The following is a 14844-nucleotide window of genomic DNA, read 5'->3' on the forward strand; positions in this document are numbered from 1 at the left end:
ATGTATTGAGCTATTTTTCTGCAGTAAATTAACAGGTGGCCTTATCTACCTTTCCTTCACCATTATCTAAAATCAGCACTGAAACATATCTGTCACGTTTTAATGAAAAAATCTTTACGCTAACTTTTTCAAGGATTCCTTTTAATGAGACTTTTTTTTTTCCAGAGATGGAAAATGACTTAGCCTAATTCAGAAATTGAAAACTTTTTCATTAGATATGTATTCAAGTTTTTTATTTTATTTTTTATGACATTTTATTTATTTATTTATTGAATAGGTTTTACATGGAGAGAAAATCAATTAAAAAAAATGCGTGTTTATTTCAATTACTTTTTATTCTCAGATACATAAACGATGTAAATAGACAAACCCATCCCACACATCACAACATCTATTGAACGGCAACATACCAATAATATAAACTTTTATATAATGGAGTCCTCCTCCATCATGCCATTGAGCTCTATGAGCAAACAAACAATCAAGCACGGTCATATATGAAGCATCACTTTGACTGACGTGTGCACCACGTGCGCAATGACCGTATATGACCGCCAGACCCCAGTACTCTTATTCCGGTAATTAGCATCTCTGTGGCCATAATGATCTATTCTTTGCTACGTTTCTTTGATGGCTTGCCTGTCTGTTTGCTCTTTGGTTTATGACTCGAAAAAGCTTGCCGTCAGAAAGGCGCCCCCAACATGCTGCTTTTCCAGCAGGTCCTTCTTTCCCTCGGGACGCAGTGACATGAGAGCAGGACCTCGGTTCTGATTAAGAAGGGGGATGAACAGCACTCCGCCTGGATTACGGTTGGTGTGTGAACTTTTAATAGAAGATTTAACACGTTTCTTACAGTGTGAACGTTTCTCGTGCTATTTTATTGAAGAAACACTACTGGAAATTCTAGAGAAACTTTCAGTAGGCCTGGTAACTGTTATCAGAGATGGATAATGTATTATAGATGTTTTTATGAAGAAAAACAGGTCTTATTTAAACAACTATTTACATAAATGTAAGTTAGAGGTGTCTGCAAACCCTTATAAGGATCTCACAATCCCAGGATATCACTACTTAATCAGTTTTCAAATTGTTTCACAAAAGGCACTATGGCTGTCATTGTTGGCTTGAATTCAATTGCCTGTTTAAGTACTTTAAGAATTATGAATATATTTGTTAACCCGTTAATTGTTGTTTTCCATTATGTGATTTGCCCAGTGATACAATTGCATTTTGTTGCAATTGTCACGTTTGCTCTGCTCTATTGTGAGATGCAAGAGTTGTTTTTTTCGCTGACATGGTTGAATAGGGATTAGCCTATGAGCTGACCACATGTCCTGTGGCCTTTGTTTTTTTGGTTTGTTTTTTTTTGCACTGAGTAAGTAAATTGATGAAGGCACTGCGGATAAAAGAGACTGCATTGACAAAGGGGTTTCTAAAGCGAAAGGTCATTTTGAGGTTCAGAATTGCTATCTGCCTCTGCCCGAGGCCAGAAGACTGGCAATGATGGTGACAAGCAACCATAGAATGATGCAGAGCTGTGAAGCCAAATTATGTCACTAAACTACATCAAAAACTTTTATGAAGGATGTGTAAGTATGCCGTTTAAAGTTTGACCTTGTATGCAACATTAGAGACATATTGTGTTTGAAAATGGTTTTAGTGAATGCGTGTTAAGATCTCTTCATTGCATGTTTCAGCTCAGGCCTCCGACGGTGATAGGCCAGTTCCACACGCTGTTTTTCGGCTCTGTGCGTACGTTCTTCCTTGGAGTCCTTGGATTCGCCGTCTATGGCAATGAGGCCCTCCACTTCAGCTGTGATCCAGACAAAAGGGAATTAAACCTTTACTGTTACAACCAGTTCAGGCCTATAACACCACAGGTAAAAGTGCATGAAAGTATATGAATTTAATAATCTGTCATTGTGATTTAATGAAAATATACATTAAATGACAGCCAAAAGTGAACATGAATATATGGAAGTAATAAGAAAGAAAAATAGATGAATTCTGGGAAATTCCATTAGCTTTTGCTAATAAAACCATGTAACTTTGGAACTAAGCCCGTTCACACCAAGGAAGATAACAATAAAGATAATGTTATAGTATTAAAGCTAAACTGTGTAGGATTTTCTCCCATCTAGCGGTGAAATTGTTTATGACTACCAACTGAATATTACTTTCTAGCCCCTCCCATTCCGAGGGCGTTTTAACTCCTACGGTGGCCGTATTATTTCAAATCTGCCGGCAGTCGCGAGTAATCTCCCCCTCGCATTCGTCACGGTGCCACTGAGTGTAAAAACGCGAAAGGCGAAGCTTGAATTTCCAGGTATGTCCCTCTTTGGCTAATGTATTTTCAAGATGGAGGCGCAACATGGCTGCCACCATTCGAGCTGCTTGGTCGTATGTATTCTAAATGGCAGATTCTACGCTTACGAGAATAGGCTACTTGTTTGTTGGTACAAGTAATTACACATTAATGAGCACATATATTTTTGAAAGAACAAAGTGTTTTTTGCTTAGAATCAACTTAAAAAATTACACAGTGTAGCTTTAAAGAATAGCTGAGTTCACAATGTCGTTGGATATCATTTGGAAAACGATTTTATCCAGCTGATGAACGATAAAAACATTGACAGCCAAACATTGACACATTGAGCCTTTAAAGTGACAGACAAGCACGCTCTGAGAATAAACAGAACGATATCACCCGTTGATGTGGATGCTAATATAGTTATCTTTATAGTTATCGTTCTTGGTGTGAACGGGCCTCTAAAAGTTTACTAACTCTATTCTACTATATCTTAAAAAACTATTTAAGAAAGCAAATAGTCAAAACCTGGATGGAAAAGTGAATGACAGGTTGTCCTGTCCTCGCGCCAGTAAACACATCATCAGAAAAGAGAAGAGATGTCACTGCAAGAGGGAGCGGAAGATATTTTGATTAAAGATTACGAGGGCACGTGAAAAAAAAAATGAAAAAAGATGTGCATAGAAATATATATATACAGAATTATTTATAATAAATACTGCAATATATTCCATAAAAAAATAAGAATTGTCCATTTTGATTTCATGGTGAGTTTAAGCTTGTTTTTGTTTTTCAATTTGTCCTCAAATATGGTTTTTATTCAAGTTTCCACCATAAAATTAAAAGTGACTATAGGCCATCATACATCTTCACTAGTAGCTTCTAATATTCACTGAAATACAGATTACAGCAATAGCAAACCATAACGATCCAACAATCCAATCAATTCCTGATGGAAAAAATTAAGTCCCGCCCCCTAAATTTTTTCTTGTCCGAGAAGCTGCTTCACTCAGATATACGTCACAATAGAAAAGACTATCGCAATGTCCGTTTCATGACAATTCACGCCTAATTTTAAGTAACATAAAAAGTTTTTTTGTCTTTTCTTGTAGGTATTCTGGGCGTTGCAGCTAGTCTCTGTCTTGGTACCTGGAGCTGTGTTTCATCTTTATGCTGCCTGTAAAAATATAGATCAGGAGGAGATCCTTCAGCGACCGATGTCCACAGTCTTCTACATCATCTCTGTCCTGTTGAGAATAATTCTGGAAGTGTTAGCATTTTGGCTTCAGAGGCACCTCTTTGGGTTCCTGGTTGATCCTATCTATATGTGCGATGCCAGTGCCCTTGCGAAGATCTTCAACATCTCAAAGTGTATGGTCCCTGAACACTTTGAGAAGACTATCTTCCTCAGTGCAATGTACACCTTTACAATCATCACCATACTCCTCTGTATAGCTGAGATTTTTGAGATTCTGTTCCGAAGAATTGGCTTTTTAAACCAGCCAGTGTCTTGAGAATTTAGAAAGTTTGCTTCAACAGTGTTAGTTTTATGTCTTCTATGGGTCTCTGAATGACAGACAAGACATAAACCCACATACCTCTAGACTTTCTGGTGGTAGACACAGAAAGACATGTTTTTTTTTAACTAGATAATTTATTAATCCTTTTCTGGGAAGAAAAAAACAAGCCTAATTAATGACAAGGGACTCATTAATATTTTTAGTTAAAGCCAACTTATTTAAGCCTAAATAAGTCACATCTCTTGCAGGAGAAACTTAAATATATATATATTTTTTTCATTTATTGACTTGTGTAAGTTAATCTAAACCCAAAGTATTTAGAGTATTTAAAGTAAAAAGTTAAAGTATTTAAAGACAAGTATTTAGTTATTCTCTCTGCAATATTATTTAGATTTCAACATTATATTGAATTTTTACACAAATTGCGAGTACTTTTGACAAATATTCTTTGATTTAAATTTCAACAATGATTCATTCTTCTTAAAAGGGAATAAGGAAGAATACGTACATGCAACATAGCATACATTTTTAAAAACTATTGATTGGTCAGTGGTACTGCGTACTTAGTCACGATTATGCACATTGATAGTATATTTATCATGGTGTTGATTTCCATATAGTTTTCAGTCCATTTCAGAATTATCTTGTGTGTTTGTAGTATTTGTATCTACATTTTCATCAGACATCCATCCAACTTTTTGTTATTATTCTCAGCTAAGTGTTTCATCTCAGGTACAACATGGCATACTGTGAACTAGGTTTGGCCTTCACATCTTCTCGCAGTTGCCTTCCCACTGTTTCAACACCACAGCTGTTGGAGTAATAGCTTTTGTATTATGTTTAGAGAATTGATCATCTATATTGTTTTTTTTTTTTTGATCACCAGTGTCTATGGGATTTATGATATGATTATGCATGAAAACCTTCATATACAGTAGGTAACATAATTGGTGCATATATTATGACTGCCATAATGTATTATCAGTCTAGGGAAATATTTAGTGTTAAGTAACTCATAGTCAGAATAAACAGAACTGCGTGTGAATCCACGGCACTCTTTCTGATACAATGCTTTCATAATGTTTGTGAAGTTTCAATCAAGTAAAAATGTTTAAAATAGTTGTGTCACTCTTTTTGTGTACACCATACCATATCGGTGATATTTACACATACTAGAAGGGGAATACAATAAAAACTGAATCTATTGAATAACAGGAACTAAAACTTTGAGGGGCTCTTAAAGTATTTTATTTTACAGTAGCATTAACCTCTGCAGTAAACCTAGCCTATAGGTTCACCATTGTACAACATTTGAACAAAAGAACACTGTTGATTATTATAACTCTTTATTAATGTTTTTTTTTTTGTATAACTCAAATATAAAACAAAGAACAAAAGCAAAACATTTGAACTTTTTATTCGTGTAATACCCTAGCCTATAGCCTAATTAATTAAAACAAATAATACAATATGACAAATAAATTACAAATGACACCTTCAAATATATGATTACTAAATAAAACTTTTACAGATTTCTCTGTATATATAACGGTAAGTCAATATGCCGAATAAAAATAATCGCAGATTCGTGTGGGTCATTTGCTCCTCCTCACCTATTGAGGTCAGTAAAGGCGTGGTTGCGCGTTCACGTGAAGACGCGGAAGCAGCTCCTTCGCGAGCGCTTGTCATCTTTGTTTTTAGCCATTTTTCGGTTCACGTAGAAGTTTGTAACAGTGACTTCTCTTCAGGATGGCTCTCCCTCCGCAGCTGAAAGCGATCCAGCACCATTTAAGAACAGCACAGGAACACGAGAAAAGAGAACCGGTGGTCGCTTATTACTGTAAGCCTTTAAAAATATCGCTTTGTTTTGTTAGCCTTCCCTCCCTTCTCATTGGTTTATTAACTTGTCATTTTTCAGATTATCCTAGGAAAATTGTAATAAAATGGTTTTAATTACTCATATATAATATATTTACATGCAGCAGTTCGGCACTTAAATCTGTCTGTTGTGGAAGTTAGCTTCAGTTTCTTTGCTAAGCTAACATCTGCTGTTTTGATCATGTTTAGTTTAAATTGTCCAATATGTTAGTGTAGAATATTTATAAGTTGAAATGTCTTGCGTTTATGTAAAGGTAGTTTCCCAGCTGGATAGTTGTAGTTCTCCACAAACGCAGCAAGTTTAGCTAACAAATGTAGCAGGACTGGCTAACGTTAACTGCTTTGTTTTGAAAGGTTTGGCTGAAACTTCACTGCATCACTAGTACATCACAGAGACTTTCATGTTCTAGATTCAATTTAATGCTGTTCTGAGGTGTGTAGTTGAGAGGTAATCATTCATTAAGCAGTTTGTTTCTTTATGGCAAGTCAAAGTAAGTGGTCAGATATATGCTGAATCATGTAAGGGATACTGACAGTTGCTGCCATTCTCACCACGCAGTGCTGGAAAAACAAGTTCCTTGTGCGTCCATATTGAGGTGTGTTGGGATGAAATGTGAACTGGCTAGGGAAAAATGTCCACAACCCCGTATACAGTATTTTTCTGAATGTATTTTGCTCAGAAGTTGTAAATGTTGTCATTATTTTGCATTGGGCAGGGTATCAGTGTTGTAAACTTTTTCCCCCCAGGGCTTTTGAAGGACTTTGGCACAGTGCAAGAGATGAATCATCATAGGTGTAGGTGTGTCAGACTTTGCATGTGCATCTATTTTTAGCAATACTGTAATCGTTTTGTAGTGTGACAGACTGAGATGACTCTTTACATCACAGGAAGGTGACCAGCCCGGATGCTCAGGGTCCACCAGGGACCATCTGCAGGCCTTGAGCCTCTAAAAATGGTCCCCTTTTTCCCATTATCCCGTAAGTCTGGGCTCACGTCATGTGATGCATGAGTCATGACACATGCATTTTGTAGACATATGCCTCTAGTGATGTCATAAAACTCTGCAGTGTTTTTTTGTTTTGTTTCCCTGAATATTATTTTTTTTTTTATATCAAATTAGTATTATAATCTATTAAATTCCCCCACAAAATCTTTTGGAAACACCTTTTCCCGTCTGTATTACGCTTCTTGGTCAATGAATGAATATATATATAAAATTGGATTTCAGCAGTGGCGTGTAACGCAGTCACTCCTACTAGCCACTTTGGCGGGTTAAATTTCATATAGGCCTAATATATAGGCTACTTTTTCTGCTGCGCGCACATAAAGTCGCCTCTCAGTACTAAATTGACTATTATTTTTGTTTTGCTGCTGCTTATTGCTCTTAAACACAAATTGTCAAATACACACAAAATCAACAATTTCTTCTCTTCTGTGTCAGATCTCCTACGCGATTCCTGCAGTAAACACAGTACAGTGCTTCTGGGATCTATGTCAGAATCCCTGCTCACCATTGGCGAGCTCCTGCATCAGTATCTCACGCATGTGTCGGGGTGCTCACGTGAACCCCCTCGGCCAATAATTAGCCGGCATTCTAGGGTAGAACCTGGAAGCGTTGTACTGTTTACTAAGTGAATAGCATAGGATATTTGACACAGAAGAGAAGAAATTGTTGAATAAAGTTGTTATTTTAGTTTTTTTTTACCTGTAAAGACTGTATGTGTGTAAGTGGCTAGTGCCTCCCTTGCCTCCTCTGGGGAAATGCCCCTGAATATATTCAAAACACTAATTAAAATCATTCATGTGGTTTCACAAACAAAAAGGCAATGGAATGTACAATCTTTAAATGCCAAGACTGAGTTCAATAAACTATTGTGTACTAGGGGTGTAAATCGGATGTTTCTTCATGACACAATCTGACATCAATTCTCTTAGCCAGCGATACGATATTTGCCGATACCCCAACATGCCGCGATACAATTATGATTTGATTAGATTCAGGTGCCTTCGATTAAAATGTTTATTTTAAGATATTATGTGCCTATTGTACACTACCAGTTACATTTTTAAATTGAAACCAAAATATAACACAAACATTGGATTGAAAAACACTCTGAAAATTGAAAATCCTGTATCCCAATTGGGTCATCCACAACAAAAATACACTCAAGTTTTTTAAGTAATGCAGAAAAATAAATAACGAAAAATAAATTCATGTCACAAGTGAGATCATCAATCATCTGATGACAGCTCATCATTGTCTTGTGCAATGAAATTAACTTTAAAAAATCAAAGTGCATAGGAAAGATAAATTGAAGTAGTTCTGTTGGAAGTTTAGCAAATCATTGTGATATGATGGTAACTGATATTATTGAAAGACAGTGCCATTGCAGTTGAAAGGAACCAGATTGCATTTCAACAGAATGTGAAGCTCTGAGGAATACTGAAGAACTTCAATAATACTTTTATAATTGAACAGCTGTTAGTTAGTGTGCATGTTTTGTATGCATCATTCAAGCTGTTTAGTCTGCATGCTCACAGAATCAGATGTCTTAGAAGCCTGATGGTTTTTGCAGAGTGTGGTGTGAGGTAGATTTGGCATGACATTCATTTCAAAGTCTGTTTGCAAAGCCTGCGCCAAAATTGCTACTGATTTACCAAAGAATCCACAGTGAAATATACCGCATACTAGTGCTGGGCGGTATGACCAAAAATCCATATCACGGTATTTTTCAAAATTATACCGTTTCACAGTATATGACGTTATTTTATTTTTTCAAACATGACTGGGTGTTAACCACATTTTCTACTGATTGAGATATGAAATTCTGCAGTAGATTGACTTAGAATGCCGTTTTACTGTCATGAGTGAATATTGTAGAAAAATACACACTAGTATTAACACAGGTTTGCATAAAATGATGCTGTTTACAAAGAGGTGCCAGCAGGAGGCGATGTAGGCGCGTCAGAAACGGTGGTTTCCCCGGTAACGGCTGTACACAAAGCAGCGCAGCGCTCATAAACACCAGGGGGGTAATCGAGCTCTCGGATAGTGTACCACCCCCGGGGGCCGCCATTGGCTAACAAGCCATCACCTGCTGTTAGCATTCCATTGACTCCCATTCATTTTGGCGTCACTTTGACAGCGAATAACTTTACATCTGAGGCGTTTAAAGACTCCATTTGTCCATTGTTTATTTCTAAAGAAACATGACAATGTATAAAAGGCTCCATTACCTTGTATCTTACGTTATGGCCCCGTAGAAGGAGTTTTTGTAAAAATAGGCTAACGATTGCGTCATAACCACGCGACTTTATATGGAAATTACCGTATAGACAGGAAGAGAAGCTCGCAGTCAATCGGGGGGACGTGGAGGCATAAAGTCAAGGGAGAAGCCCATAGAGAATCATAAAGTTGCTCCTGCTCCTAGCTCATGGACAGCACCTACTCACGCTCTCCGTCTCTGCAAGATTCGTAAGGGAATGATTCAGATTTCGCTTGGCACAGCTACTAGAAGACTTACAACTGTCAGACAGGTTGCTCACGTCACATCCACGTCATCAAGCTCAGTTTGAGTCTGCGCAGTACGCTCAGCTATCAGGAAGTGAGTGCTTCTAATTTGCTTCACTTTTCTCCGTTGAAACCTATGGGGTCGCTGTGTCCAGTTTATATACTGTCTATGATAAACACTGCTTTATCAGGAAAGATAAAGAAAGATTAAATTAAAATAACATCGAAACTTTTCTAAAGACAGTCAGTTCCCTTCAAAAATAGTCATATAAAAACACCCGTGCCATGTTTTGACTTTGAAACGTGCAGTGTTCTTGTTTATTCAACGATGCCAACCACAAATACATTTTCCAAAAGGCTGTGTTGATATTGTGAACCAATGTATGGGAAACAATATAGTTTAACCTATCCATCTTCACCGTCACGCTTAGTAACACATATAGCTGTGCATCACCACAGTGCAACAGTGAAAAGCGACCCATCTCAAACAGTATCGCGCCGCGGCCCGTTCCGATCATCGTTAAAGCGACATACACCGCTATTGCGGTATGTTAAAAATTCATATCATAACAAAAATAAAAATCGGTATTCGTTATGAACCGGTATACCGCACAGCACTACTGCATACAAATAAATAATGCTCATCTGAGACATTCACATTGTTGTGAATAAAAACTACATGCCTAGCATTAGGATTCTTTGAAAGGTAATGTTATCTGTAGTCCATCCTGTATTGCTCTTCTCTCCTCGTCATCACAACACGCCAGTGGGCGGGGCCAAAGTTGCAATGGTGAAGTAGGCGTTGATTTTCTTCTGCAGACGTCTTTTTACCTATCTATTACATTAAATGGGCACATACCAGGACGAGTCATTTGCTGGGCTTGGTAAGAGTAAAAGCTGTTTTTGGACTTTTCAGTTCTGAAACTTACAGGATATTCTTAGCGATGATATGGAAAATTTGATTTCTCAGTTCATGATGACCCCTTTAAATTATATCAATCAAATATTAATGACAACTTTTTTTCAATTTTTACTAATGATCTGTTAAACTTTAATGTTTGTTAATGTTACTTAGTAGACAGATTGTACATCTTCAGTACTTTATGTCTGGGGCACAAACAACCTTCCTCACATTTATTTTTATTGCCATCCTACTCGGGGAAAGTCTTTGCTCATGAATAGTAGGGTTATTTGATTTTCACAGGAGTATCTTGAAAGGAAGATATTGTTATTTGTGTGCCGATTAGCCTGAAAGTTAAGAATTCATGCACATTTAATAAGTTGACTGGATGCTCCTGGAAGGGTACCAAATGTTTGAATGACTCAGATAGTAGTTATGCATCTTATTTCACATGAGAACAGTAATTTTCTATCATACCTTAAAATGGCTACTGACATTGAACACAATCATGATTTTTTTTTGTCTTGCTTTCTTATTGTCATGGCAACCATTTCAGGTAGACTGCACTTTTGGAGTCTAACCTCATCAATAGAGGACCTCCCACTGCTTCTGCAATTTTCCATTTCTGAGTAGTGAGATATTATGTCCTTTCTTTGCTGAGTCTAAATGTCAAGCTTCATATTTGTTTTATGACCTGAGCAATCCGTGAAGTCAAAGGGGCAACTTCAAGAAAATGTTAGACGTAATCTCTCTTCTTTGTTGGGCTGTTTCTGAACTCTGAAGGAGGAAGGCAGTCCAATTACAAAAGCTACGTTTAAGGCTCCAGACAATAATGTCATCATAATGTTTCAGGGCAGAATACTGTAGAGATGGTTTGTCAGATCTCTACACTAGACTTTAGTTTCTATGTTAATATAGCTGGCATCTAGCCCTCTGAAAAGAGTGATACTTGTTGACAGATGAATCTGATTCTTTTCTGAATGTTCACTATGGTTCAGCAGTTTGGTCACACTTTAGATTAGGGTCCAGTGCTCACTATTAACTAACTATTAACTTTAATTTTGCCTCGATAAACTCCTAATTACTGCTTATTAATAGTTAGTTAGTTACTATTAGGTATTGGGTATGATTAGGGATGTAGGTCATGCAGAATAAGAAATTATTATGTGCTTTATAAGTACTAATAAACAGCCAATATCCTATGCTAATAAGCAACTAGTTAATAGGGAGAATTAGAACCTAAACTATAGTGTTACCATAAGTGTTTTTTTTTTAAAGAAACAATACTTTATTCTGTTTTTAACATTGATAATAATAAGAATTTTTTTCTTGAGCAGCAAATCAGCATATTAGAATGATTTCTGATGGATCATGTGACTGCAGACTGGAGTAATGATGCTGAAAATTCAGCTTCACCATCACAAGAATAAATTACATTTTAAAGTATCAATATGCAGCTATTTTTAAATTGTAAATATTTCTGTAATATTAATATTACTGTGTTTTCTATATGATGAGGCTTCTGAGCATAATAGACTTTTCAAAAACAAACTTAACTTAAAGCAGCACCAAAGCACTTTTCCTCTTCGGTCCCCCTACAGGTTGGAAGCATGGTGTAAAACACTGTTGACTATTAAGTATAGTTTTTTTTAAACACTGTCAGTGTATTTCTAAAATAGTATAGGCCGTTTCCATTTGTGTTTGGCTAACACATTGTTTTGGAACATTCAGTGAGGTTTCTGAAAGTTATTTAAATATCTGATTGTAATGTACTTGTACATAGAGACTTTCCTATTAAATCCAAATAAGAATTTTCTTAAGACAGGGTGAATTCATTGTGCCACTGGAGGTCAGCATTGACATTTAAGTGAAGGAATCAGGACTTGCTGGAATTGTTTCTGTTGTTGGCTTACTGTATCCTTTTACTTGAGACTTTATCTGTTGTTTGCTTATACTCAGAGTTTTAAAATTGCAGATAATCATGGTCTCTTTAATATCTAGATGATGATGATGATGATCTAGCAGTCTCGGTTCTCTTATTTTTCTTCATTGTCCTTAAAGTTGAAATATTCTTGGCTTGGAAGTTAAGTTCACTTTATTAATCACAATTAGTGATTTCTTTTTTTCTTCTTCTGTTTTTCTGGATTATAAGGATTGATGTTTTCTATGAAGACGTCATAATGTGCAACAGCCATGTGCGTGGTGCCAGATTAATGTGTGGCGGTCTTCAGTTGTGTGTGGTTTTTGAAGCAGAATGCTCTTCTGATGCGGTTCTGCTCTGGCTTCTGTCTCTTTGACAGAGCTCCAGTTCTCTGATTGGCACCATGCTGTAAACCTATGGAAAAGGCCCTCTTTGACATTGTTTTCCTTCCTTCTTGCTGGACCTTATCCAGTCTTCAGACTGAGCAGCAGCTACATAATAACATCCTTGTAGTAGGGAAAGCAGAGTGCGCGGGCTGACATTCCTGAATATAAAATTCAGTTCTTACTGCAGATGTCAGTGAAATACTCGGGCATGTCCTCAACTGAAGAGTCACGCTGTCTTTCGTCTGTCAAACGTCAAGCTTACGTTGATGCTTACTCTGCCATAATGAGCATCTGACATGCTATGTTGTGCAGTGGTCATTGAATGGGTGCAATCTGGTGTTTAGCCCAGTTTTTCTATATGAATTTACATTGAGGCCACTTAAAAATGTCTTCTGAATTAAAGGGATGGTTCACCCAAAATTTTTAATTCTGTCATAAATTACTCTCACCCCAAAATTGTAAGACTTATTAATCTCCAGAACACAAATGAAGATCTTTTTGATGAAATCTGAGTGCTTTCTGTCCCTCCAAAGCTACACAACTACCACTTTGACACTTCAAAAAGTTAGAGATCATAAAACTAATCCATATTAATTGAGTGCTTTAGTCCAAAATTTACACAATCGCTTTATATGAACATTGAATTTAGGCTTTTATTTGCGTAAACATTCATCAATTTACATATCAGTTGTTATAAACAGAAGCTCAAGCATGTTCGCTTGACATGCGAGAACCAATGAGGTTCATTATCATGTTATGCAGCACATTTGAACTTCCCCAAGAGGTTTGTTCTCGCGTGTCAAGCAGGTTCGGTTGAGCTTCTATTTATGTTAGCTGATCAATGTTTATATGTGAATAAAAGCCTAAATTCTGTTTATCATATAAAGCGATTGTGTCTCTTCAGAAAATTTGGACTAAACCGCCGATGCATATGGATTCGTTTTACGATCTCTTTATGAACTTTTTGAAGCGTCAAAGTGGTAGTTGCGTAGCTGTCAATGGAGGGACAGAAAGCTCTCAGATTTCATTAAAATATCTTCATTTGTGTTCCGAAGATGAAAATAATTTGTATTTTTGGGTGAACTATCCCTTTAAGTCTAAACGACTTACATCTCCAGAGTTATTTGATTCTTTGCGACCACTTTCAATAAAAACACTATTCTAACATTTATTCACACTCTTTATTTCACTTGCTTTCATTAAAACAGATGAAACAAATAATGCAAATAGTAGATCGTTTTTTTTTCTTTTTTTCTTGATTTACAAATGTGAATGGCCTCAGTGTTGCATTGTTTCAGATGAGGAAAATTGGATGTTGAGCAGTATGGGCGTAATACAGTTACAAAGGAAGACTTTGTGACTGTATGCTATGATCTATTCTGATAGACATCAGATCTCTGCAAATTGGGCCTCATGGAAGAGGAAATGTAGGCTACTGTTCTTAAAGAAACAAAGACAGGAAGTACTTGACAAAAATTCTTTCAGCAGTCATCAATCTTCTGAAACCCCATTTATTTAGTTTACTCAGGGTTATCTAACTGATAACATTTGAATTGTAATTTCAATTCATAATATCCTGTCTTTTCCCAAATGGCATTTTTGAGGACAAAGTGGAATTAAGAAGCCTTGCATAATTTGTGTGACTAAATGTCGTGGTTCTAGACTCTAAAAAAAATTAAGTTGTCAACTTAAAAATAGTTTTCTCTTGTTTGTTTTTTTCCACAAAATTCCACATATGCCCTGTAATTCCTAAACACAAGGGTATTTACTGCTGCATAATGAATGAGCAAATTTACTTTAATCAGAGACTCGCCGTTAGTTTCTTATGAGAAATTTAGTTGAGATAACAAAAGTAACAAAAATAAACTAACATAATGTATGGCTCTCTAAGGTATTTTTACCTAATGATACTATCAACAAGGATGAAATATTATGTATCTCAAGATTCTTAGCTTCTAAATCAATGACCTTACCCTAAATGTTTTTATAGTTTTATTTGACTTGGTTATTTGGATGTACTTGGTGATATGGCTGATAAATTGTTGAGATATTTGTGCTGGTATTTCATGTGTCTCCCGTTGTCTTTCCATGCTCATAGCACAAGTCTTTTGGTTTTTCTTGTATTTGTCTTAAATGTTGCTTTCTCTCTTCATCTTTCTCTCTGTTTATTTAACCAAACTTATTCAAACTTACTATGCTTGCTAACTTAACTATGCTTATTTTAACTAAGGTGCCCTACACAACTTATTAGCTGCTAATAGGCCTCTTGTTTGAAGCTAAATTGAAACACAATTTTTTGCATTTAAAAGCAGTCTAAACCATTTAAAATGATTTCCGTTTCAGGTATGGTATGCATTCTGCATAGTATTTTTGCTTCTCAAGAAAAACAGCAGCATCCAGACACCTTTATCTAACATT

General features: G+C 36.3%; 2 protein-coding genes across 3 annotated transcripts in view; both read left to right on the top strand.

The window, feature by feature from the left end:
• Positions 1–672: 672 nt before the first annotated feature.
• On the top strand, positions 673–4940 carry gje1a (gap junction protein epsilon 1a). Of its 2 annotated transcripts, none has more exons than XM_084091785.1 (3): positions 673–813; positions 1698–1880; positions 3421–4940. In XM_084091785.1, exons 1-3 carry the CDS (start codon positions 784–786, stop codon positions 3820–3822), a joined length of 615 nt encoding a protein of 204 aa, XP_083947911.1. In that variant the 5' UTR covers positions 673–783; the 3' UTR covers positions 3823–4940. The 2 variants fall into 2 exon arrangements, with proteins under 2 accessions (XP_083947911.1, XP_083947910.1); XM_084091784.1 differs by lacking the exon at positions 673–813 and adding an exon at positions 1429–1589.
• Positions 4941–5452: 512 nt separating this feature from the next.
• Positions 5453–14844, top strand: part of vta1 (vesicle (multivesicular body) trafficking 1) — a 38900-nt gene continuing 29508 nt past the window's right edge. Inside the window, exon 1 of the mRNA XM_084090529.1 lies at positions 5453–5668. Within this exon, the coding sequence (XP_083946655.1) occupies positions 5578–5668 (91 nt within the window). The 5' untranslated portion in view covers positions 5453–5577. The remainder of the gene's footprint in view (positions 5669–14844) is intronic.

Source organism: Abramis brama (assembly GCF_963993115.1).
Source record: "Abramis brama genome assembly, chromosome: 18".
NCBI classification, from domain to species: Eukaryota; Metazoa; Chordata; class Actinopteri; order Cypriniformes; family Leuciscidae; genus Abramis; species Abramis brama.